General features: G+C 38.6%; 2 protein-coding genes across 3 annotated transcripts in view; both read right to left on the minus strand.

The window, feature by feature from the left end:
• The window catches only part of JPH2 (junctophilin 2), a 71,095-nt gene extending 55,373 nt beyond the window's left edge, over positions 1–15,722 (minus strand). For both annotated transcript variants that reach the window (XM_083358810.1, XM_083358811.1), the window contains exons 1-2: positions 14,671–15,722; positions 4,266–5,049 (exon numbers count right to left, since the gene is read on the minus strand). In XM_083358810.1, the coding sequence (XP_083214936.1) occupies positions 4,266–5,049; positions 14,671–15,049 (1,163 nt within the window). In that variant the 5' untranslated portion in view covers positions 15,050–15,722. The remainder of the gene's footprint in view (positions 1–4,265; positions 5,050–14,670) is intronic.
• Positions 15,723–21,058: 5,336 nt separating this feature from the next.
• OSER1 (oxidative stress responsive serine rich 1) lies at positions 21,059–25,642 on the minus strand (the record flags this gene model as incomplete). Its single annotated transcript, XM_083357972.1, has 3 exons — positions 21,059–21,758; positions 23,619–23,729; positions 25,581–25,642. 3 exons carry the CDS (start codon positions 25,640–25,642, stop codon positions 21,095–21,097), a joined length of 837 nt encoding a protein of 278 aa, XP_083214098.1. The 3' UTR covers positions 21,059–21,094.
• Positions 25,643–27,845: the final 2,203 nt, after the last annotated feature.

Below are 27,845 nucleotides of genomic sequence, written 5' to 3' on the forward strand. Positions count from 1 at the left end.
TTATAAAAAGAACTTTATAAAAAGAACTTTTTATAAATGGCCCAGGGCCACTCCAACATCATTATTCATGGCCTTGTAGCTGCACATGGAAGTTATTCAAAGCAGCAGAGCATCCCCTGTAATAATATGCATACGGTTTTGTTATTTCCACAAATGTGCTCAACTCTTAAGTATTTTTTTAAACTCAGCCCATCTTTACATTACAGTGTTGTTTCAATATAGATCAAAACCAAGATGACATAGAACAGGCACTGGAGGGCCAATTTCAAGGCCAAACAAACAGATGGAGCAAAGACATATTCAAATGGGTCTTCTGTAGTAGAGTATTTTTTCTGCTTGTAAAGCTAGATTTGTTTTGTTTGATCAATACAGAAAAACTGTCCATCATGTCTTGTTTAAAATAAGCTATAGAGTGTGTTATGCCAATGCTGTAATTATGATACTATGGGGTAGGGGTTAGAGCACTCTGCAGAAATCTCCTTTAAGCTGCAGTTCCACACATCCAAATATGTCTTTGGTTCCAATGATTTCTTGCATTAATCTGACCAAACTCTTTCACAGGCTTATTCCTGCAGTTTTAACAAAAGGGGCCCAGAAGGTTGCTAGTTAATCAATATAGAATTTGCCACCAATGTGGCAACCCCAGGAGCTCGTGCTTAGACATGCCATGCAGCCTGTAAGATCCAGTTGATCTCTCTGCAAATACACTGATTCTTGTGGTCATTAAACAATCCATGTATTGTATTCAAGTCAGGAATGAATGAAAAAGAATTTGAATACGGATCAAAGCAGAAATTAATGCTAATAGAAATGAAGTTGCTATTTTAGTGTCTTAGTTGTTTTTTAATGGGATGAGGGGTTATATTTATTACCTGAACTTTTTTTAATATACTGCCCAGAGATACATTGTCCAAGTTGAGCAGCCATATAAATTTCCAATTAAAGACAACATTTGTTCTTCCCCAGAAAAACATATATGATATGCATAGAGATTATACTTGTTTTTATAATGCAAACTACGAGTCTTTTCTATTTCCTTTTTAACCTTTAAGTTGTTTTGGTGTGTTTAAAACTATGCCAGCCCTTTGCACACTGTAGGGATCTTCTCTAGCCATGTTGGATCAGCCATGAGATCATTCAATATAGTATTCTTATGGTTACTCCAAGAGGTCTGAGGGAGGCAGAGATGGTCTCACGGAAGCAAATTAAGCTCTTTACGGTTAAATATGGAAGAGCTACCTTGACCACATCATGCAGTTTTTAAAAATGTGAATATGATTCCATAACATCTTTATCCGATTTAGGGAAGGGTTTTGAAGATCTGTTTTAAAAAAATCCTTAGAAAATTATATCAAAGCAAAATTCTGCTCTCAAAGGTGAACAGATAAAGAAAGGAGACCCACACCAGTAATTCCAGGCCTAACTTTAAAATAGTTAACAATGCTAAATATAATACTAGTAATTAATGACAGATAAGTGTCTATCTAACAAAAATTCAAAATGTGTTTCATGCATATTCAAATTTATCTTGAGAATGCTATCCGTGAATACTTTGTTCTAAATGAAATTGTTCATCGCCATATCTTTATGAAAGATCAGTGTGGAGAGCTTTCATTTTAAAAATGATTATATGAATATGTAACAGAATAACAGATTTGGAAGGGACCTTGGAGGTCTTCTAGTCAAACCCCCTGCTCAGGCAGGAAACCCTATACCATTTCAGACACATAGTTGTCCAATCTCTTCTTAAAAACTTCCAGTGTTGGAACACCCACAACTTCTGGAGGCAAGTCACTCAACTACTTGTTTTAACTGTCAGGAAATTTCTCCTTAGTTCTAGGTTGCTTCTCTCCTTGATTAGTTTCCATCCATTGCTTCTTGTCCTATTTAATAATTTAATTTAATTTAATTATACTTTGTAGTTATTTGTTCTTTAATATCTCAACTTTCATTCTTTTTCTTTCTTTACACTGTTGATCCCTTCTTTTACATATTATGTACTGTACAATATAATACTGGTGCCCTCCATCTCATTCGGGGCATGTCACTACAGTACTATAATTAGTGTACAAATGACTTATTTATGAAAAAGAATAAATTGTTCCTCTAATAGGAGCAGCATTACCCATAAAAACTATCTTTCTGGAATAAAGATCCATCTGGATTTGAGGTCCTGCACTGCCTGCCTCTTCTGTCAGGTCATGCACATAACATCCACTTTAATTTTAATTTAAGAGAAACCAGAAACCATTAAAATAGAAGTCACAATCCTATTAACAGTATTAAATTACTTGAATTTACAGTAATTTTACTTGAAATGGAAAGCAATTTTAATTTTGGTTTTGTCATAATATTCTTCTCTTCCTTCTTTATTCTGCCCTTCTACACAGCATGTAAGCCTAATTAAATCCCAAGCATGTTTGGTCTGTGATCATGGTAGGATATACTCATTGATTCAAAGGAGTTGACTCCTTTTAAATTGAACAGTACTGCCACTGCTTTTGAATTTGACACTTTTGAATTTTAACATCATGATGACTTAATAACTACCATCCACATTCCTCTGAAATCTTGCAAGCAGGGCCTAAACCAGGGGTGTCAGACTGCCGGGCCATGGGCCAGTTTCATCATACAGAAGCCGCGCCCCCCCTTGCCAGCAATGCAAAAAGAGTCAAGATATGTTGCGACACGTCACATGACGTTGCGGGTTTGACACCTGTGGCCTAAACTCTTCTTTATAGTTCTCTGAACTGCTGATCCCTATAAATGATAGTAGAACATAAACTTAAGCTTCAGCCTCTGACATATCCTATTACTGTAAAGGATTGCAATAACCACTAAAAAGAGTGATTAACTAGTGAAACAGACAACAATTCCAGTAAAATGTATGTCCAGCTTGAAGTTTAAGTAATATGAACTAGTGTAAAAAGAAAATGATTTCTCTCAAATTGAAAAATAAACTCAACTGAATTTTAAAGTGTGAAGGCTCACAATTTTAAACAAGCAGCATTATAAAAATACACAATACAATTTAAGCAAACCATATAACATCCATCCAAATAACGTACTACTGTATAGATACAGAATATGACTAGCAAAGAAGACAAATCCACCCTATTCCAAGATCTGGAGAAGAGCCAGGTTTTCTGGAATACTATCGGGGTAGCAACCACATGAATCTCTGAAGGGATCTCATGCCAAAAGATAGGCATTGTGACAGAGAAGGCATGTTTCCTGGATCCTAATAGATGGCATTTTTTAATTAAGTGATAAACCAACTCCACCAGCTCTTACTGGATGAACAGATGTTATGTAAGGTAGGCCATCACTCAGATAAACTGGCCCTAGCCATGTTTGGCTTTGTAGATGGTAGCCAATACTATGAATTGCACCTGCAAATCTCCAGTTCCAGGAAGGAATGCAACTGGTGCACATAATGAAGCTATGCAAAGGGCTTATTGGCCACAGCTGCCACTTACTCTTTGAGTAGGAGCTGTGAATTCAAGATGACCCCAGATTGTGTGCCAATCTTGAGAGGGGAACTATAACCCCACCCATGATTCAAAATAGGAAAATCCCCAGATCAGGAGGCCTGTAACAACCATAGCCACTCAGTCTTGCTAGAATTAAAACAAAGGTGATTTCTCTCCATCCAGATCTGTCCATGCTGGCTGGGAAATCTAGAAGCTGAATTCTACATATGCTAAAATTGCCATGATATAAACTGATGCCATGAAGATTAAAACTGCATACCTCTTTTTAGTTCAAAATTTTATTTGAAACAATACTCTACTAAGATCTTTGTTTAAAACATTGGAAAAAATGCTGCTAGTAAGGAGGGATAATAAAGAGTCAAGATTTGCCTTGGCAGAAAGCTAAATTTGAAATGTTGGTTTGTTTTCTCCAAAAGCCCTTCACCTGTTATATAAAATACATCTTGACCTGGATGTAGGCAACCATGGCATGAAGCTGAGTTATAATACAAGACATACAGATTTTCTGTCTATTATCTTTCCAAATTTCTCTATCACTATTTATGAGAGACATATTTAAACACCCTGGATGCAAAATGCTTTCTTTCCTTTCCTAGATGCAGATATTTAATTTCTGGAAAAGTTATATTTCCTGCAGATCTCTAAGTTGAAGCCACTACAAATGGAAATTCAGTTTAATGAGTATTTTAGTTTTGATCAACAACTGCAAATAGAATTGGGTGGCGTTTCTACTTTTACAGCCACCAAAAATTCCAAGTTCATGATCCTTACCTAGAAGCTGCAATCTCAGATTTCTGTCTGGCGATGGTTGCTGCTCTCTGAGCACCTTCGATATTCCGGTCCACTTTCTGTCTTATCTTTGCACTTTTTAGAGGTATCACCCGTTTCTTCATGCCTTTGATCAATACATTCATGCGGTATTTTCCTTCTTCCTTCTTCCCATCAGGCAACGTGGTACAACCATATCCATGCCGCACGTTATCCAGCCATTCGCCCTCATACTTCAGGCCACTTGATCGTTCACTTATGCCAAACCCTGAACGCTTGTCATTCTTCCACTCTCCCATGTAGGATTCTGTGGTGGTGGCATCAATATCAGCATCAAAAGGTGGGAAGTCCTCTCCTTCCACTCCTTCTCCTAGGCTGGCAGTGGAGGCAGCATCACTCCCTGTAGAGCTCATCCCACTCTCACTCTTAAGGAAACTGAGTCGACTCCTTTGGCTGGACAAAGAGGTCTTGGAGTCAGATTTCTTGAGTTTCCCGAACAAGGAGCTCCGCCTGAAGAGTCCCCCCTTCTTTAATTTGCCAGCATCAGCATCTGCATACAAGCTGAGAGCAAAGCCACCTCGAGTTATGGTAGGTGACATGGGAACATGTTCCTGGTTTGCTGATGGCAAATCATGTTGTAGCAGTGTGCCATTGCTGTGCTCACTCCGTAGGGACGTAAGGGAGGTCCTTAGAGGGTTGCGGACCACAGCTGCAATACCGTATGGGACACTTTGACGGACTCCATAGCCATGGCGCATGCCATTGGTGAACTGGCCTTGATAGGTACCTGGAATCAAAAGTAAGAACTAAATCAAATACATCACATTTCTCTGAAATGCATATGAAAGCATATATACTCAGGCAGCCACAGCCTCTTCTCCATCTTCTCATATAAATGGTTCCTTATTGCAAGATAACAAGAAGAGAGCTGCACTTTCTTCCCAGTCAGCAAATACAATTTTTCCATCCCCTCTGAGATTAAAGCCAGCATTGGTATGCTGCTTCTGCTGAGGGTGAATTGAAGGCACACATAAAAAGCACATCACTCATCAGGGCAAATTTACAAATTTAGTAAATAGGTGGTGATTGTTCTAATCCTTTTGCTGTTTTTTTAAGAATATAAGCATAAACAGTTTGATTTCCTAGTAAACAATGAAATTATCTAACTAAATCTTCAGTATTAAACAATACTCCAACTTAAATTGGCTTGGGTCCGGGATATCTGAGGGAACACCTGCTGCCGGCATCAACCTCCCTTCGTCCAGTGCGCTCTCACAGGGAGGGCCTTCTCAGGGTGCCGCCGGTTAAAGATTTCCGGTGGGTAACACCCAGGGGGAGGGCCTTCTCTGTGGGTGCGCCTGCCCTCTGGAACCAGCTGCCCGTGGAACTTAGGACTGCCCCCAACCTTCGTTCATTTCGCCGGGACCTGAAGACCTGGCTCTTTGAGCTCCCCGGCCCAGGCTGAGAGTTCTTAGTTTTAATTGGGGTTTTTATTCTCAGGGATTAAATTTAATTCTTTTTGTTTTTTAATTTTTGTATCACTGTTTTAGTACCCTGTAAACCGCCCTGAGTCCTTCGGGAAAGGGTGGTATATAAATCCAATAAAATAAATATAAATAAATAAATTGATTTACTATCCAACATGGCAAATATAGATCATGGGGAGTGTATTGGCAATTTCTCTTCACGCGTGTAAATTTATTCAAGCTTGTACGCTAGGACTGAAATAGAGTTGTATTCAATTTAGATAATTTGTTTCTAAAGCCCAGAACAAGAGAAATCACCATGAAGTAGGAACTTTTGGAAAGTAAATCGTATCAAAATAAAATATTTTACGGCATACACACAATATTACTTGCTCTTCATTTCCAATATTACATGGAAGAAAAGAGAAAAGTTTCATTGATTAGTTTGCCTTCTGAATTAAAATAATGAATATTACTAATTTTTATCACATGGGAATAAAGTGGGATACAAATAAATAAATTCTAAAGTTCGTTTCTGATGTCACAAAGAGTGCTAGCTCCTACTTATTGTTTCTCTGCGTTGTTTACTTATGGCCAATTAGAGCTTTTAGGAAGTCCACAAGTAGAACATTAGAACAGTGTGCATTACATGCTACCCAAAATTAATATTCATAAATATAGTGTTGCCTCTGAACATGAATTTTCTATTTACTCACCGCAGATAATGGTCTAATCCACCACCACATCTTGGGGCAGTAAATACCACAATTTAAATAAATATTAGTGAAAAGAAGACATGGAGGAAGCATGGGGAGATGGGGACCATGGAGGACAACCTTCTCAGTTTGTGCAGTTCCAAGAGTCACTGTTCAAGCAGGTGGCTCAACGCACTGTCACCCAGATTGCAGTATGGATTTTACACTTCTGGGGGAACTACTCACCAATTTTGGCACACTCTATAGCATTTCCAAGGAACATTTGGAGTAAGATGAAGAGTGCTACTGTTTCTTTTTTCCCCATGCCTCTGTCTAGGCAAGGCATTTGCATAAGTGCCAGTGCCTCTGACATTACACCAAATGAACAAAAGTATTATAAGAAAAGCTGAACTAGGAATATAGATCTTTGTTTTGTACTGTACAGATAAGAAGACATAAGGGACAGGCATTCAATAATGGAATGGAATCCTTCACATAAACCCTTCTCCTGACATAATTTGGTTTACTTGGCTAAGTGGTGCTGGATCTAGCCCTTAGAATAAATCCAGTTCTTCATTTAGAACAAATGGACTCCCTCAAGACCTTTAAATTATTCCTAGTCTATGCTTTACCTAAGCCTGTCTGAATTAAAACACTTTAGACACAGGTTGCAAGATTTTCAGGCCAGAATATGAGTAACAGTGTCCTTCCATTAGACCAGTGCTTCTCAACCTGAATAATTTTTAGATGAATGGACTTCAACTCCCAGGATTCCCAACCCAGACATTCTTCTGGGAGTTAATTTCACTCATTTTAAAGCTGCTAAAGTTGAGAAATACTGCATTAGACAATTCCCTCACTGCTGGTCCTTCTCTTCCAGGAAAATGATCACATATGGGAAGGTTTTATTTGATGATGATGATGATGATGATGATGATGATGATGATGATAATAATAATAATAATAATAATAATAATAATAATAATAATAATAATAATGTTGGAAGAGACCTTGGGGGGGGGCTTTTGCCCAGGTTCGCCTGGTGCGCCAGTCGCGACCCTATCTGGACCGAGATGCCCTACGCACAGTCACTCATGCGCTCGTGACCTCCCGTTTAGACTATTGCAACACTCTCTACATGGGGCTGCCCTTGAGGACCACTCGGAGGCTTCAACTGGTGCAGAATGCAGCCGCGCGAGTTGTGATGGGGGCTTCCCGATACTCCCATGTAACAGCTCTACTCTGCGAGCTGCATTGGCTTCCGGTTGCCCTTTGGGTGAGATTCAAGGTGCTGGTGATGACCTATAAAGCCCTAAATGGCTTGGGTCCGGGTTATCTGAGGGAACACCTGCTGCCAACATCAAGCTCCCTTCGTCCCGTGCGCTCCCACAGGGAGGGCCTTCTTAGGATACCGCCGGTTAAGGAATGCCGGCGGGTTATTCCCAGGGGAAGAGTGTTCTCTGTGGGCGCGCTGGCCCTATGGAACCAACTCCCCATGGAACTTAGGACTGCCCCCGACCTTCGCTCATTCCGCAGGGACCTAAAAACTTGGCTCTTTGAGCTGTCTGGCCCAGGCTGAGGGGTTTTAATTTTTATTGGGTTTTAGTTTTAAATTTCGGGGACTTCATTTAATTAATTGTCTTAATCTGATTTTAATTTTTGTATGTTTGTTTTAATCCTCCCTGTACACCGCCCTGAGTCCTCTGGGAATAGGGCGGTATATAAATTTAATAAAATAAAAATAAATAAATAAATCTAGTCCAACCCCCTGTTCAGGCAGGAAACCCTACACCATTTCAGACAAATGGCTGTCCAGTCTCTTCTTAAAAACTTCCAGTGTTGGAGCATTCACCACTTCTGGAGGCAGGTTGTTCCACTGGTTAATTGTTCTAACTGTCAGGAAGTTTCTCCTTAGTTCTAGGTTGCATCTCTCCTTGATTAGTTTCCATCTGCTTCTTCTTGTCTTGCCTTCGGGTGCTTTGGAGAATAGCTTGACTCCCTCTTCTTTGTGGCAACCCCTGAGATATTGGAAGACTGCTATCATGTCACCCCTAATCCTTCTCTTCATTAAACTACACATACCCAAATCCAACAACCGTTCCCTATATGTTTTAGCCTCCAGTCCCCTGATCATCTTTGTTGCTCTTCTCTGTACTCTTTCTAGAGTCTCAGCATCTTTTTTACATCGTGGTGACCAAACTTAAACATATTTATATTTAAAGTGTGTGTGTTTGTGTGTGTGTGGGGGGGTGCTTGGGTGTGTGCGTGTGTGTCTGTATGTATGTATGTCAGCATGGTTTTATATAGACAGAGATACATACATTACATTGAAATAATAGAAACAAAATATCAATACATATAGTCAAAAAACAGCTTTAAAATTACCTTCTTTACATATAATTCCAATTTAATAGTTTCTGTACCTCCTTTTACTAGCATTGCTGAAAATATGGTATTGGTTAAGATTTCAGTTTAGTAGAGAGAAGGTTACTAGTTCAAAACTTATTTAACATTATTGTTTTTATTTTACATTATTATTTTACTTTTATTGTGTAGCTAGTTTTCTCTTGGACTTAAAAAATACGTTCAGGGGAAAATTAGCTGCTCAAAAACATAGAATTAAAAATATTCTGCTGGCTTTAAATCAGCGATTTTATCTTAAGTTAAAGATTGTAACCACTTTATTATTTCAGGAACACAGGAAAAAGGAGATACAGAAATGGAAGTATTAGCTCAGCTGAAAAATCCACTCTTCTGCAAACCAGTCAATAAATAGCTGAATCCCACCAAGTGAAGTGCTCTGGCTCAAAATATGAAAAAGAGTATTTTGGAAGTGGAGCAGAGAAACACGCTCTGAAATTAATTTGAAGGTGAATGGGGGATTAATTAATGGACAAAATCATCCATTTTTGCCCTCCAGAAACAGTTGCTTTTCTATTATAGTGATAGGACAACCTGGCAGTACAGATAAGCTCTAAGAGTTTAGTCCTATATACAGTAAGCAAAATCATTCAATTTCTATATAAGAAATACCTGGTTTAGAGAATCTGCAAAACTTGTAGAAGTATGAAACATCTTTTAAATAGTTATTGAGGGGTAGGGCAGAACAACTAAATTTCATCTCAATATTTTGCAAACGTTTTACATATCTGACTAAGGCAAGGTGGCTAGCATTTCTGTCTGTCCTATTCTGTCTGTCTGTCTCTAACAATTGTTCTGGATGACAGTACTCCGTGCTTTTGTTATATGAATTCTCAGTTGAAAACTATTTATATGTAAAAAAAAAACCCCTTCTTTTCCATAGCGAATTTGAACTTTTCACAGAAAAAGGTTGGTCCCTTTCCCCCCAGTTAGCACCAAACATTAATTTTCCTCACTTCGGAGATTCTATCTTGCTTCATTGTCCACCTTTTGTTGACATGGTTACCTCAGCAACAAACAACACTAATCCTTCACCCCTGAAACTTTCTTCTATCCCTCACACACTGTTTCAAATTCCATTCCAAAATTAGTAATCCACCCTCCCCTACTCTTCATTCAGCTTGGGTATCCTGGAATGAAATATGCTAAAGAAATACAAATATTTATTCCCAGTAAAAAGACAGGAGTTCCCCCAAGGATTTGCATTCTCATAGGCAAAGGGCCAAGAACAAATGAAGAATTTTTATGGACTCTGATCCCCATAGCTCACCAATGAGGTTTATCATATCAACAAAGGACAATAATCTTTAAATATCTACAAAAAAACCCACTAAAAAGACAAGGAAGAGTCTGGAAAAAAAATACACAAAATACAATAGACAAGACTCTGGAATGAATTACAATAGGGTGTAAACAAGTGAGCACCTTATAGACAAGATTATTGACTTGATCAATTTCTTCCTTATTAATTTTCACTGCCTTCTATTATGCTGTCATATCTTAAGACCCAGAAGACACTTCATATAAAATATCTTTATAATATTTTCCCTTTCTCTTAAGTATATGTAAATTTAACATTTAAGCTAAATTGCTAATGAATGCTATAATTCTTGTAAAAAGGTTAATGTACAAAAAAAATCATGAGAACAGGGCAAGGAAGTTAGGTACAAATAATTAATGCATTTGGTCAATTAAAAAATGGAAATACTGTATTGAAAGGTCAGGATTCTTTTAAAAAGGAAATTGAATTAGGAAGCAACTCTGCAGAATAGTTATGTAGAGTATTATAAAGGTGAATTTAATATTACTATAGAGTGTAAGAAAGGAAGAAAGCTTCTGAAGCATAGAAAACAATACTTCTTATCTTCTCCCACCAAATATGACTTAAATAGTAACTTCAAAGATTGTATTCCAGACTGTATTTCTGAATTATAATTGATACATTATACATTAATACATTTTTCTCTCGCTCACTTTTTTTCTGCCTCTCTTTCTGCATGTAAGTATGTTTGTATGTGTGTTTGTATGCAGACACATGAGCACGTGCAGGCACAAAGAGGTATACGTAGTTTTGCAAACTATTCAAGAGTGGAGAAGTGTTTAATTCAGCTTTCCTCAGTGCATTCCAGATATGATGGTATTTCAGAAATTGTGTCAATAGACAATAGTCTGGACTAAACCACATTTTGGAGGATTACATGACCTATTAGATGCCATTAGGTTTTGTATTGGGTGGAAAAACTCTGACCAGTTCATGACCAGTTATTGTAATATCCTCTTTTCTAGAGATGGATGTAAACTAACTTTCAAAGGAAGCATATATCTTTGGAGAGATTGGGAGATGAGGTGATCTTGATAGATCACAACTTGAATATGAGCCATCAGAATGATGCAACTTTTTTTTTTTAAAAAAAAAGCAAATTCAGTCATAGACTTCATCAAAAGAAACACAGTGTTCAGATCAAGTGAAATGTAGTTCTTCTCTGGTCTGTATTGGTAAGATCAACATAGAATCCAGTACTGGTTTCATGTTTGATTGAAAGTTTTTAACCAACAGAAACAGATCAGTGACAGCAACTAAGAGGATAAAGGAGCCTGGAAGGAGGAAAAAAAATACAAGAAACATGGAGAGATTTGGGATACGTTTAAGAGAAAACTGTGGGAAGACTTGGTAACTCTCCAAGTATCCAAATTGCTGCTGTCATAGCACAGAATTGTTCAAAGGTGTTTCAAGAAAACAAATCAACAAATAGTGGGCTTAAGTTACAAACAAACAGATTTTGGACAGACATCAGGAAAAAAAATCCTAATGGTAAGAGCTATTTACAATGCAACAGATTGACTTAGAAAGTGACACTTTCTTTGCTGGATGTGTTTAAAGAGGTTGGATGCACATCGATCAGAGCAAAAATAAGAGATTTCTCTGCACTAAGCAGGAGGTTGGACTGGATGTTCTCTGAAGTCCCTTCCAATCTTTAATTCTATTATTATATATGCAGGCCCCCCATAGAGGGGAACAAAAATGTATATGGCTGTCCAACTGATGTTCAGTGATTCCAAGTGGTTTACAAAGATAAAAAAAACTCAATATAAAAATAACTGAGAAGCAATAAGCTCCACTCCCCTGCACATAACTATCAGGTAAGCCATTTGGTAGCATCCCACTCAGGTGTCCCCAGGCCCATTGGCAAAGCCAGGTCTTCAGGGCCTTGTGAAAGAGTGTCAAAGTGGGGATACTCTTATGCATGTAGTATCTGAATTTGAATGGAGATTCTATAGTCCACTTTATACTATTGGACTGTAGCTCTTATCACTCCTAATCCTGTTTCAGCATCTGAGGTTGGGGGATGCTAAACTATGACAGACACTTCATGCTAAAGCTTTTTTCATCTATTGTCTTACTAACAGAACTAATAAAGAGCTCCTATAAAATATTTCTGCTGAATCCATACCATATTTTAATACTACTTGAGGCAACAGTCTTTGGCTGGGTTTACAAATTGCACTAGGGCATGTTTCTGTTCATTATGATTTATTGAATAAACCACAGCAGTCTTTTTCTACAGAATAAGCTAAGCCAAATCCAAACAAACGTGATCATACTAAACTGTAAGGTAGTTTCCTTGGGCTAATTCAAATTCTGTGTGGACCTAGGGTTGATTTGTTAATGGTTGAGTATAAACCCAGCCATTGTGGAAACTGCCTTATCTAAAATAAGGATATTAACATTTGTGCAACTAGAATTGTAAGTGTACAATGGGCTAACATTCATAAATTGATACTTTTTTCCAAAGGTGATCTATTAGTTTATTTCATGACAAATTATGAATTAAAAATAAGAATTTTTCCCTTCAGATTCTCCTTGGAAAGGAACAGAAAAATAAAAGATTTGTAGCTGTAGAATATAAAATAACTTCATGACAGTATATGCAACTGAAGCACTCAGGTGTGAAGACAAGCACATTCATCATCAAATTTAGACATTTTTTTTCTAAAGCATGTAGCATATAAATTTTTTTGTTCTTGCTAATGACAACCTGGAATATCTTACAGATAGGAAGCAGCTGTGCAGGTAAATTCATCTTCTGATTTCTGAGTGGCACAGTAGGAACATACGGTAACTTACTAATGCAATCTTCATCACAAATAACCCATGCCTTGAAAATGTTCAATGTGAGTTAAGAGGTATTGGTATAATTTAATACTAGACAGCTATTGTGCATGTCAGTAATAAGAAATGTCTCAAGTTTTTTTCATTCATTAATAATGAAATCCTACATGTATTCCATATACGGTACTGTAATTCAGTCTCATGAAATTCAGTAGCACTTACTGAATTTCATATAGATGAGTATGTATAAGATTACTTTATCTATTCCTAGCTATTACAACTATCATTTGAATATTTTGTTCAAATAAGAACAAAGGTTTTTCATCTTTCACTTAGAAATCTATTTCTCTTGTTTTCAATGGAAAGAAAGCATAAGCTACTCACCCCAGTGAGTCGTACGTCAAACAGGCCTAGAGTCTCAGATAAACTTACATGGCAAAAATGTACCACCAATACATTTTGACACTTGCTGGTGAACATTTTTTTCAGTTATTTCTAATGGCTGTACATTTATCCAAGCAGTGCCTCACTCTTTCTCATTGCTTGTCTGGTTTTGGGTTTGGGTTTTGCACATCAACTCTCAACCACATAATTATTTGTTGGATGGAATTAAGCACTCATTATTTTGTTAAACACACACAAAAAACTATTCAGTTGGACTGTTCATAATCCATGTCAGACTATATACAGAAGCAAATAAATGTGTAAACACAGTGTTGTTTAGTTTAAAACAGCTGGAAAATATCATTATTAAACTATCTTCTTCCTTACCAAGAATCATGACCAGACTATGCAATATATCTAACTGCTTGAAGTTTGCCATGAATTTTCCAGAAAAGAAGTGCAAATATCTGAGATTTCCTAATGAGCCATTTATGTAATGGTATGATTTCTAGTCACAAATTGTTTAATCACAATATTGGGTTGATACAATATTACAAACAAGTCACATCTTGGCACATCAAAGATTGTGTTGGACCAGTGATCATACACAGAAACATACTTGATACATTGGGTTCTATTAAGTTGTTCTCAAGATTTCTGATTCTGTGGCAAGCATCTCCTTTTTCATCACGTCTGCTGGATAAGAGCTGGTACCTACTTCTAGATACCTTTTGAACTGTATGGTGGATGCTCAACCAATCGGCAAAGAATGAACCATACTATGAAATGAATGCTTATCCAATGAGCTTCGAGCTGACACATCTTGCACTGCAAAGAAGGGTAATCAGTGATGGAATTGTATCGGGAGTCAAATTGTAATTGGGCAGTTGACAACAAATATAATTAAGCCATAAGATGTAGGTAAGATGCAGATACACAGATTAATTCAGAAATGGTGATGGGAAAGCCAAGTATCTGTGTGTGGGACATGTATAACACACACACACACACACACACACATATATGTGTGTGTGTGTGTGTGTATATATATATATATATATATATATATATATATATATATATATATATATATAAATTTATATACAGAGGGAAAACTATGTACAGCTGCAATTTCATAAATAAGACACATCTGGAGAGATTAAATATTACATTCTACTCCAAGGCCTTTTCACATCACCTCTTTTCAGGAATCAGAACTGAATTATTTCCCCTCAAGACTGCAGCTTTAGGACTCTTAGCCCATATAGCACATTGTCCATGCCCCCATCTGGGGAGGAACTGGCAGCCAATCACATCTTAGCCAGTCTTACCTCCATCAGCATAAGTCTCTGTGCCATATCCATCTTGCAGCCCGTTATTCCAGGTACCTTCGTACTTTGCTCCGTTGCTGACATTCTGTCTTATGCCATATCTTCCCTTGAAACCATGGGTCCATTCACCTTTGTAAAGCCATCGTCCTTTGGTTTCAATCCCTAAGCCATGGCGCTTTCCTTGAGACCAGTAACCCTCATAGGTATTGCCACTGGGCCACGTGTATACCCCCACCACTTCAAATCCATAGTTCCAAGAGCCAGAGTATTCACCCTGACCCTTGGGGCCAGTACAGATGCCATGCCCGTGGGCTTTGCCACCTTCCCAGCCCCCGCAGTAGGCTCCTCCATCATCAAAGTCAAACCTTCCACCACTCATGATACACAACCAAAGTCAGACAGCCTCTCTTCTCTTTTGCTCCTCTTTTCCTCCCTCTTCTCTTCTTCTCTCTTGCCTATTTAGCCAGATTATGGCTCCATTAATGGAAGTATGATAGCCTGATTCAACTGCTGCATAGCCAGTTCAGCTGAACCATTTCCCAAGAGCTCAAGAACGGGAAATTGCTGTGGGATAGAAGTCCCTGTTGACGGAGGCCAGGATCAGGCCAGGGAACTCAGAAAGTAGCCCTGCTTGGTTCTACGGAACCATGACCCAAGAAGGCATGGAGATGTTGATTAGAGATACAAACTACTCCCTGGTCTTGGAAAGAATAGGATTGAAGTTCCCCCTCAGCTGTACAGTTCTAGCCTTTACATCCTTGATCAGACCCCCGGGCAAGAGTTGTAACTTTTTCCCCCTCCACTACAATAGTTGTATTGGCTTTATATCATCCTTGCAGTCTCCTCAAAAATCCCCCCCACGATCCATTTAGTGCAGATCTGCAGGAGCGCTCTCTCTTTAATCTTCTTCCCGGACTGTACCTATCCCGACTGCTGGCTTCCTCGTTGCTTTTCCTCTTTCCCTTAGTTCCTATGCCCGAGGTCCCGGGCCCGGCCGATGCCAGCGCTTGCACTATCCCGTAAGGCAGGCAGGCTATCCACGGCTCCGACTCTCCTCCAGAGTCTCTTCCTATTTTTCGCCGCCTCCTCCTCCTCTGCCAAGGAAAAGGTCAAAGCTGCCCTAACAAGGCCATCGGCTCCCTAGAGCTGCTCCTAAAATAGACCCCCCGAGCCCAGCCCCCTTTCTAGGACCCTTTTACGGAGGAGAGAGAGGAACCACCCCTTCGGGGCCGGAATAAAAATTAATAATCCTCGAGGAGGAGGAGGAGGAGGAGAGGGACCGAGGAAGCAAGTGTGTACTTTAAAAATAGCAGCCTGGGAAGCTCTGGGAACGACGGAGCGGAGGAGGGGGCGTGGGAGGGGAGGTGGAGGCGGGGGTCGCGGGTTTTGCCCGGCTGTTTGCGCCGAACTTTTCAGTAGGGGCTGCGCTAGAAGCAGCTTCTCCTAAGCACGAGGGTGGGGGGGGGGGACAAGGAGGGCATGAACGGAGCCATGAGCCGAGAGGTCAGGAGGCAGGACTGGAAGGGGCTCGACCGGCGAATCCGGCTTTTGTGAATTCGGCTGAGCGTATTTTGACGGGCCGGGAAGGCAACGGGCTTCTCTTCAGAAGATTCGGTCGACGGTAGAGTCGTTCGGACACAAGCTTTCTTCATTCCCCTCCCCCTCCTCTGGGGAAATTGGGACTATGTACTCCAGGGGTCTTCAAACTTGGCCCTTTTATGGCTTGTGGACTTCAACTCCCAGAATTCCTCAGCCAGCGTGTCTGGCTGAGGAATTCTGGGAGTTGAAGTCCACGAGCCATAAAAGGGCCAAGTTTGAAGACCCCTGCGTGTACTCGCTCTCTCTCCCCCGCTGGCCCTTACGACAAGCCTTCGGTTTGGCCACTGGAGGAAGTCGGTTTCCCTTTGCGAGCGCCGCCGCCGCCGCCACAAGGCGTGCTTCTTCTCCGCTGACCTTCTCTGTGCTGCCAGGAGCCCGGCCAGGTGTATAAATCGGCCAATGGCTTTGAAAAGCCACAGCCAGCCCTTTGCCCTCGGCCGCAGATTCTGCTCGCTGTAGCAACTCTACGTGGCTAATTCGCCGGGCGGGCGTCAGCTTTTAAAAAGGGTTGGTTACTCCGAAGTACTCAGAAAAAGACGCTTAGGCTCCTTGCTCTTATGCAGGGGTCTTCAAACTTGGCCCTTTTATGACTTGTGGACTTCAACTCCCAGAATTCCTCAGCCAGCTTTGCTGGCTGAGGAATTCTGGGAGTTGAAGTCCACAAGTCATAAAAGGGCCAAGTTTGAAGACCCCTGCTCTTATGGAAGATTTCTTTCTCTGCCTACAGCTGCAATCACAAGCATGCTTAATCAGTATTCAAGTGTTGAGCTGGGATTGGGGGGGGGGGGGAGAAACCTAATGCTTTTAATAATAAAGTTGGAAGGGACCTCGGAGGTCATCTAGTCCAACCCCCTGCTCAGGCAGGAAACCCTATATCATTTCGGACAAATGGCTGTCCGGTCTCTTCTTAAAAACTTCCAGAGTTGGAGCCTTCACTGCTTCTGGAGGGAGGTTTCTTCCACTGGTTGATTTGTTTTAACTTTTCTTAATGATAAGGCTCAGAGGTGACTTTGGGCCAATTTCTCCTGGTCCAATCCATCTTGCAAAAGAGTTGCTGCACATTTCCTTGAAGAGTGACTACAAAGAGCAGTTTTTTTTTCAGTCTTGGACACTTTTAAGATGTGTGGGCTTCAACTCCCAAATTTCCCCCAGGCAACTGAAGTCCTTAGAAGTTCTCCAGCTTGAGAAACATTGATGTAAACACAGCAACTACAAAGTGACTGAATCTGAGTTCACATAACACAACAGCAACTACAAAGTGACTGAATCTGAGTTCACATAACACAACACATTATGATCAAGAGATGATAATGACAATTCAGACTTTTTACTTTGGGGTTAAAATGGGCTTTTTTCTGATCTTAAATAACTGGTTTATGAGACTGCCTAATACATTGGGTCTAGAAATGACCTAGTTGTGTGAACAATCCACCAGAAAGATTTGAGTAGCAATCATTTTTCTCCTCAACAAAGATTTTGTTCAGTAAAAATACATGGTTTTCCCATTTGAATAAGGGGAATTAAACTTAATTTACACAACTGTAGGTGAAATAAAGTACAAAAATACTCCAATTGTAATTCTTTAAAAAGTCAAAACAATTACAAACAACAAAATTGTAAAAAACATAATTCTTCAGAAAGTTTAAAAAAAACAATTATGACAAGAATACCAAACTTTTTGGAACAGAGGGCACATCTGAATTTTAAAAGCATTAAAATTGTAATCAGAAAATGAATGTTAGAAAATTTCTAGTGGATACAGCCAGTCTAAAAATACAGTATTTCACAGTAAGACAAATGTGTAATGCTAAAGGACAATAATATGTCCAATATCATATATGGGAGAAGCAAGTCTGAGTTCCCAAACAAACTCACTATTTTTAATTCATAATTGTCTTCCTCTAAGTTTAGTATTTTACACATGACACATATTGCCAATTTGGAATATAGAGCAATTTCAGCCTTCACTTGGAAATATTTCAAGTGGAAAGTTGGCTAAAGCTGATATTGGATCAATTTATATCAGGCATGTCAAACTGCCGGCCTGCGGTTCAGATCCATCATGCCAAAACCACGCCCACCACATTGCCCACAATGGGGGAAAAGTCCCAATATGTCGTGCGACCTCACATGACGTCGCAAATTTGACAAGCCTGATTTATATTGAGGGTTTCATTATTAAGCACCAATATGTATTTGCCATATTTGCCCTTTGTTAGTTATATTTCTGAGTTTTTATTGTAAAGCTAACCTCATAAACCTTCACTAGCAAGCATATCTTTATAATTGCAAAATCCAAATGAGAAACTTCTATTTCTGTTACAAAGTTTTAGTAGAAAATTTGTTAAAGAAAACTGGCAACCTTACTTTAATAACCAAAAGATTTATTTCTTCACTTAAAAAAGCAAATCATTTTTCAGCGGCTAAAACCAAATTCTAAAATACTCAACCCAGAGAACTCCCTCTGTATTATGCAAGCTGAAATCACGCTTATTTCCTGAGAATGTACAGGAAACAGGTGGTCTTATACAAGAGCAGAGGAAAAAGTGGAGATGTTACTTCTGACACGTTATACAGCCACTTCAACAGTTAATGCCAAGAATTCATTAGTTTCAAAACTGTAATTGCTTGCACAGTTCAAAATACACAATACAGAAAATGCTCAAAGCACTTCATATACTATATTTGCAATGAACTGCCATCCACAAATCTGATGTTTGTCTGGGTTGTGAAAGAAAATCATTTCAAGCACCTCCAAGTCACCTATTGTCTATGAGTTGCAATTGTTTTTTTTACAACCCTAACTAGAGTGTTGAAGCTGCACAGAAAAGCAGCTCAATAATGTTCATATAACAGAGAAGCAATAAACCTTGACTGACTCAGGGCAGTTGCAAACAAATGCTTATCTCAAGCGCAGCATCTTCCTCGGGAGCTATCAGGGGTCTTCAAACCTGGCCCTTTTACGACTTGTGGACTTCAACTCCCAGAATTCCTCTGCCATGCACGCTGGCTGAGGAACTCTGGGAGCTGAAGTCTACAAGTCATAAAAGGGCCAAGTTTGAAGACCCCCTGTATTAGATCCTTGCTTAGCAGTATAAAACATAGTGTGTTCTGGGCCAGAAAACAAGAGACCTCAGAACAAAGTAATGGCTGCCTTCCCCATGATTTACAAGTCCTTGAATCTTTAGCTAGTATTCTGACTGTACATTCTGTGGTTTTTATTCCCATAACAGCTGGACAGCACTAAACTGAATTATGAGAAAACACCATGTAAACATTAGCCATTGCCACATTAGATGTAAGAAATTGGATAGGTTACAGGTAGTTCTCAACTTACAACTGTTCATTTAGTGACTGTTTGAAATTACAACAGCACTGGAAAAAGTGACGTAACTTTTTCACATGCCGATTGCATCCCCATGGCCATGTGGTCAAAATTTGTACGCTTGGAAATTGGTTCATATTTATGAGAGTTGCAGTGCCCCCTTGGTCACATGATCAAAATTCGGATTCCTGGCAACTGCCAGTTGCATGTGACCATCATTTGTGAACTTCTGACAAGCAAAGTCAATGAGGAAGCCAGATTCACTTAACAACCGTGCTACTAATTTAACAACTGCTGTGATTGACTTAACAAATGTGGCAAGAAAGGTCGTAAAATGGAGGCAAAACTCACTTAACAAACATCTCAGCAACACAAATTTTGGACTCGATTGCGATAATAAATCGAGGACTACTTGTACTTATGTGACATAAAGCTTTTTTTAATGGAAAAGTTTTACAAACTTTTAAAATTTTAAAGCTTTTAAGGTTGGCTTCCACTAGGATGTTTATATCAAGGGAGAACTGGATTCTTTCACCTTTAATGAATTTCTGGTTTTAAGTTATAGACATATTTGTGATTTGAAGTAGGTTAACAAGTAAACCAAGACTCCATGCATATGACTTTGCCTTAAAAGTAGTTAAGTTTGCCAAAACAGACTGGCTTCTTTCACACAGAATCCATATAGCTTAAAACATATTGTCCCTAGCACATTGTCACAGAAATAAGTGTAGAAAATGACTTTAGAGCTGTATTTGAGATATAAATTGCAAGTAGATTGAACAGAATAGTCTCTGCATAAGTATGAAATCTAGTAAAAAATGTGCTACTTTGATATGGAGCAAAGCTGACATCTAATGGCCACATATGTGATTGAATATTAATATCTATCCATTATTCATTAACCACAAAATCCAAATATTGATGCTTTGGAAGAATTCCCTTTAAAAACATGTTATTTTAAGTTGTATTGAAAGGAATAGAGATGGAAACATTACTGACTCCTACAGTTACAGATAATGTATTCAATTCAACAGATTTCGGGAAAAGACTTGTGCATTAATCACAAAGGTCAAATTGAAATAGCTATGCTTTTTATAATTTAAAATGTGTGCTTGTACACACAAAATGTGTATGTGTATACACACACACACACACACACACACACACAGAGTCAATAGAACATAAACAATAGGCAGTACTTAGCGTCAGATGTGGAAAGTGCTTGAATTCGCTCTAGATTATTTTACAATTCACTGTCTGTAAAAATATTAGCCAGCTAATCCAAACTACCAATTTTGACTATAGCCTACAAAAATGGTGTAATTTCCTGGGCTTGCTATTTGCTATCCTCTGATTTAGAATTTATTTCAGTTGCTGATCTATTAAAAAGGAGAAGTCTGCCTGAAATGCAAAGTGGTTTTATTACAAGCACAAAGAGCAAGCTGCTTCTGAGATGGAGCATGATTCAGGGCAGATATCAAAGCCCTTTGTTGGCTAGGGTCAGGTATACATCATTTCCGCCATGTGCGACATTTCCTTAGGGATATGCAGGAAGTATTCCATATAACCTGAAAGGTCTTCAATAGTCACATCATCTACATGAACTCTGGCTTGTTCAGAGCAAGATTTGAGAGAACTGGAGGAAATTCTTGATGTGAGCTGTGAATTGTCTTGCACATGTGCTGCCCTTTCAGATACACACTGGAGGGAGTTCTGTATGTCAGAAAACATGTACACATTCAGGTTTTGCCATTGCTTACACTGGCATTCGTTCTTTACACATGCACAATAATTATTTTGTTCAGACACAACCTGGAAATCAGAAAGATCTGAGACCTTTAGAATTTCTGTGGGAAGAACACTACCAATATTTTCAGAAATATTCTTCGGTATTCCAATCATGGATGCCTCAGAATCTTTGACATCTGATTCCTTCTTGTCAAATTCTAGAGGATGACTGCCCAGTTCATTTTCAGAAAATTTCTTTGGCACATCCAAATCTTTGTTGCTTTGAAAAGCATCTGTTAGGTTCTCGTGCATGGATTGGCTACAGGAAGGCATTTGTTTAGGGCAATGGATGAATTTAGGAGGATGGAGTACTGGAGACTTTGATCGCCGGTGACGTTGGGTTCGAATTGTTCCTCTCAAAGGTTTTCTCAAACACCTGGAGGATGAAAACGGAAAGAGATAAGTAATTCACTTTGCACAAAAGATACCTAGCCATTTACAGGTGCGCAAAATGTGTCATCAAAATTCCAACCTTGAAAGTCCTTCTAAAGAGCTCAGAAAGGCCTTTTATAACCTATTTCAAATTCCAGAAGTGGCCCAATCTATAAAAGGATCTCAAATTACTTCAGGGCACATTCTATGACTCTCTCTGCAATCCACAGGGAAAAATATATTATTATTTTTTTAAAGGTGTTATATTCTCAGATATTGGAGAGAAATATTTTTTCTTGCAACTGACAAGAATAAAATATTGAACAATTACTACGACATCAGATGATTAGCTGTTTTATATAACAAAAACAGTATAAAAACTGAAAATAATTCATTTTAATAATCACACTGCAATGCTTCCATACTGCCTAGTCAAAAATACCCATTAGTGTAAAAATGCACAAAACATTTGGATTATCTTTATAGTGCTTAAAATATTTTTCACAAGGTCTAAAATATGTGCTTAGTTTAAAATAATTTTAGCATAAAAATATAGGTAGAATTTTTAAGAAAGCTAGGAATGTAATGTGTTTATCTTTTGAGAGAACCACTATCTAAATGGTAATAATACAGAAAATCCTCTTGAAACAAGAAACATGAACAAAGTCATGAGGAAGGTGAAAAACATACACTATAAATATACCAGATTTGCATCTCTTCACTGACTGATATTTATACAATCTGGAACTATACTTGATTTCTAAAAAATGTCTCCACAAAAGTAAGGGATTCAGATCACATAGGATATGCCTTTATAAATGCCGATTACCATAACATTTTACTGATTTGGAGGCACTGCTCTGGGCTCTTTTAGGAGCAACTGTGTTAAAATTAATGAAAAAATAGAAGCTGGGTGGCATTATCCCAATGCCATACCATTTAATCCTAATATCTCATAAAGTTTTTCTATCATAGAAAAACTAGAACATTCATTTATAGACAACTTATAGTCTAAATTCAACACATGGATGAAAAACTGTCCATACTATGAAAGACTATCCAGCGGCAATATTTCCTAGATGTCAACTAAAAGATCCTCTGGCTACAATGTAGAGTATCCTCCATCACCTCTTTTTACTTGAACAGCTATTGCTTTTTCTAATTTAAATTGCTATTTAATTGGTTGCTTAATTTTCATTGCTGTTATTTTTATTGTAAAGTACTCTGGTTTACTTTGAAGAGGATATGCACACCAGTTTCATTATGTGCCATCAAACCAGTGTCGATCCTTAGCAGCCACATTTTCTCCATGAACACCAGGCTCAAGACATTATTGACTAGGGTCAAGATATTATTGCACTGAGTTTAATACGAATCAAATCTGGATAATTTTGAGTATATCCAACTTTTTAAATTATATATCTGGAAATAAACTTGAATTATAACAAACCTAGTTAAATAACTTGTATAGAAATATCTGGCCCTAACCTTCCATTTCTAGGATTTGAATTCATGACACGGTCCTATAGCTTTCTTCCCGATGCATCCAAAGTAGTAGTTTGACATAAGAAAATACGATTCAATTTTGTAAAAGATTCTATTTACAGCAATTTCTCTTCCTTTTGGCACATCTGGAAAGCAAAGAACTGACAAACTGTTAAGCCATGCAGAGCAACTGAATATAACTCAATTGCAACATTCATAAAAACACAGTAATGCTACTAAATCAAACTATCACATCTTTCATCACCTTCATTTATGTTTTTTCCCCAGTTGATCATTCTAAGAAGTTTCGTGGGCCAGTATATTTAACAAAACATTTTGGCATTTCTTCATCCTAAGTATTAGAATCAGTTCCTCTTACCAGTGCCAACTTTCTTTAGATCCTAATGTCATCTTCACTTTGGATTCATCTGTACTTTTTACAAATGTTTGTGGAGATGCCTCCTCACTCACAGGGAGAGAAGCAGTGGATCTGAAGCATGAAAAAAATATGTCAAAATAAGTTTAGAATGTATAATCTCACTTCAATCAATTTGCTTTGCATAATTCAAAATATAATTGTGATTGCATAGAGACAATATTTACGACCAGCTTTCTCACAATTGCTCTTTGTATCAATAGCATACTGGAAAAATGATATTAGGGATTAGTTGCCTATTTTGTAAAGACATTTATTTTAGAAAATATATATACTGCCTTTCATACATACGAGCTTTGGAAAGTTAACAACAATAGCAATAGCACTTAGTCTTATATACTGCTTCAAAGTGCTTTACAGCTCTCTCTAAGCATATCGCCCCCAACACTCTGAGTCCTCATTTTACCAACCTCAGAAGGATGGAAGGTGAGTCAACCTTAAGCCAGTGAAAACTGAACCCCTGGCATTGAATTAGTCCGCAATACTGCATTCTAACCATTGTACCACCATGGCTCAATCAACTTGTACTAATATTAAACTAGTAGTAAACATAATAAAACATTTATAAATCATGCAAAAATCCCCAACAGAATTAAAATAATTATAATACAATAACCAAGAAAACAAACTGTACATATATTGGACTCATCTAACATCCTGGCCCAGCAGCTGGGGAAAGTCACGATCTTCAGACTTCCAGAAGGCTAAGTGGGTTGAAACCTTTCATATTTCGGGGATGGGGGGGAGGCTGTTTCATAGGGTAGCCACAGCCGAAAAGAAGACATGAGTCCACATATTAGAGCACCCACCCTGTTAGATCTGATGGGATAAACAGTCCTACCAGTAACTGGCTCCAGACCACAAAACACTTTAAAGCCAGCACTTTGAATTACACCTGAAAATATACAGGGAGATACTGCAACTCACATAACAGCAGTGTTACACTGCATTTAAAAGTGACCTAGTAATATTACTGAGTATTTCCTTCTTAGCTTCCCAATTTGCACTATCTACTTATGAAAAGAAAAAAAAGGTAATGGATGAAGAAACAGGTGTCCCTCACCTTGGGGGCTTATTTGGCATTTTATAAAAAGGATTGTGGGGGGAAAAACAATAAAATAGCTGTTTTAGGGAGAAGACCAGAGAAGCCAGGCACAAACAATGTAATGACACCACTGTTCACTTTATTTATTTTTATGTATGTATTCATTTTATTCCACCTGACTCCAACAGACTCTAGCTCACCACATAAAAATATTGTTTACAAATATACCATAAAAAGCCTGTTATAAATGGCAGATCTAGACAACAAAAACAAACATATAATGTAATGTAATTATATTATATTCGGTTCCAACTACCTTAGCCCAAAGCCTGGGAGAACAGCCAAGTCTTAAGGCCTCTGGAATGCCATCAGGAGGTTAGCCACCCGGGAGGGGGATTCAAGACATAGAAAAGGCATCTTTCAAGCCTCCTGATAGATAGAACTGGTTAACTGAAGGAACCTAAGGCATGCCAGGTGTCTTGGAGTGAACTGGCTGGACCAACAGCACAGGAAGTAGGCAGTTTCTCAAAGACAAGGAAAAAGAAAAGAGCCCCATTTTGATGAACACCGAGTTAGAGGGTGGATGAATATTCATATGAAAAAGCCACTACATAAAGTATTTTATACCTTTAAGGAAAGCATAGATCAGAATTTACTTAAGTGTTTTAAACCTACAAAAAGGGTATTATACTTGGAAGCATAACAGAAATGGTATAGCTTTGAGTAGCAGATATAGAGAACAAGATCATATATATTTCACTTCTCAGGATCAAGGTAACAGGTGACAGATCTGATCCGTCTTTTATATTTTATACTGCAAAGATACTCAGGTCTTACTGATTAATTACACTGTAACTTACCGTTCTGAATCAAACCTTAACTTTTTGAAAGCTGCCTGGAGATTTTCCTCATTCTCCAACATTGTTAGAGAACAATCCACTGCACTCTCTCCCCTTTGCAGATAAATAGAAAAATGAACTGGGATGAAATTCCAGGCATCTAATGTAAAAATAAATTTGACTAACTGTAGATTAGTGCCTCAGTAATTTTTACAGGTAGTCCTCAACAACTGAAACCAAAATCTTGGTTGTGGAGCGAAATAGTCATTAGGCAAAATGTCACATGACCACTTCACTCAATGACCACAATCCCAGCTGCAGTTGTTAAGTGATCTTGAATGTTGTTAAATGACTGGAGTCCCTGATAAAGAGCACAGGGATGCCTCGGGGTTGAGGGAAGCCTTGGGAGCCCAGGACAGGCCACATACAAAGTGGTGTGTATGTGCTGCAGTCTCAGCCTCTCACTCTCTCTCTCTCTCTCACACACACACACAAACACACACACACAGAGGGAAGGAGAGAGGGAGAGAGATTGATTTTGAACAGAATGTTGTAGTGTTAAATTATTTCAGTTTTAAATGAATGAGATTTCTTAGACTGAGATGGAGGTTTCTAAATTTATTACACGTACAGTATACACATGCATAAACACATACATAAAGCATACCAAGTGAATGCTTCCTATCTGAGAGTTAACCATATTTATATCCAAACCAGTATCTAGAGTATTGTGTATGTACCTGTATATGGCATATATCTCCTAGTTGACAAAATGTGGGTGATAGTATATTATCCTCTAAGGTAATCTTTAGATTAAAAATCCTTGTTTGCATAGAATAGCATAAGTATGCATGGGGTACAACTGGCCTTTGGTTACACTTGTAGTTTATTGGCCAAAATATTCCAAAATTGACTGATATGGTACTGTCCTGTTAGTAAAGGCTGCAGGAGACAGATAATCTAGTCTCCGTCTTTTCTTACTAAACTATTATGCAACTGATCAAAGATACGTGGCAGAAGCCTCAACTGATCAAAGATACGTGGCAGAAGCCTCAACTGATCAAAGATACGTGGCAGAAGCCTCAACTGATCAAAGATACGTGGCAGAAGTCAATGTCTAGAGACCAATCAGATGTCCACTATTTAATATAGAACACAGGTAATCCTCAACTTATATCCATTAATTCAGCAACCGTTCAAATTTATGGTGGTGCTGAAAAAACAGATGTAGGACGAAATTTGAAATATCACAGCATCCTCACAGTTAATGATAGTGATTCCTGGCGCTCAGGTGCTTGGCTGTGATTCTGATGTTGTAGGGAGCTGCGGACCACTGGCAACCTTCCCTGCCGGCTTCCTATAGGAAACATCAATGGGGAAGCCAGCAGGGAAAGTCGCAAATCAATCTAGTAAGTTGCTCCCACGTTTCTCCTCCCTTCAGCACCCCTCTGCCCATGTCCAGCTTCCACCAACCCCTCCCAGACTCTTCCCCTGGCCTCCTTCAATTCACATGCATCCTATACTGGCCCTCCAAGGACCTCTGAGACTCCCCAGAGTTCCCCCACAATCCTAGCCTGGAACTGCCGCCTCTTCCCACTTAACCACCAATGCTTCTTACGGTTACTATGGCAACCAAGTTTACCATCCCTAAGAAATGCAGTTAAGTGACGTTGTGCTTTACGACCACATCACTTAGCGATGGCCATCCTAGTCTCAATACCATAATAACCGAAGGACTACCTGCATACGCAAGAACTCCTGAAAACATTTGAAGTATTTAAGTTTACAAAGTTATTTTTTTAAACAGTAAAAGTTAAAAGTATTGTTTATAACCCTTAAAACTGGCACAAAAGAAGAAACCTGCCAGAAAAGGGCTCACTTGGACACAACTCCCTCCCTGCTCCACTCAGTTGATGTTCATTTGCTCAAACTGTTTAACTGACACATTTCTTAGTTGCCTGTTTGATGTCATTGTGACTCATCTAGGATGGGTGTGTCATAATGTATTTGAAGTACATAGTAACTCTTGAATCAGAGAACAAAGAAAGCACAAAAGGAAGCAATACACCAAGACTGCTTCCTGGGATGTTCACCTGCCAAATGGATAATTAACAGAAGCTACATTAAACAACCTGTTTTTTCAAAAAAACCTAACTGAATGTTGGACCCAGGCTTTTGAAAACAAGGCAAGTTCTTAAGAGTTTAATTTTTATACTGCGTACATAAAAACTTGCTACATATACTTGTGCAAATCCCAGAACGCTCATATTATTTTAAAACTGAATT

Source organism: Vipera ursinii, assembly GCF_947247035.1.
Source record: "Vipera ursinii genome assembly, chromosome: 3".
In the NCBI taxonomy this organism is placed as follows: domain Eukaryota; kingdom Metazoa; phylum Chordata; class Lepidosauria; order Squamata; family Viperidae; genus Vipera; species Vipera ursinii.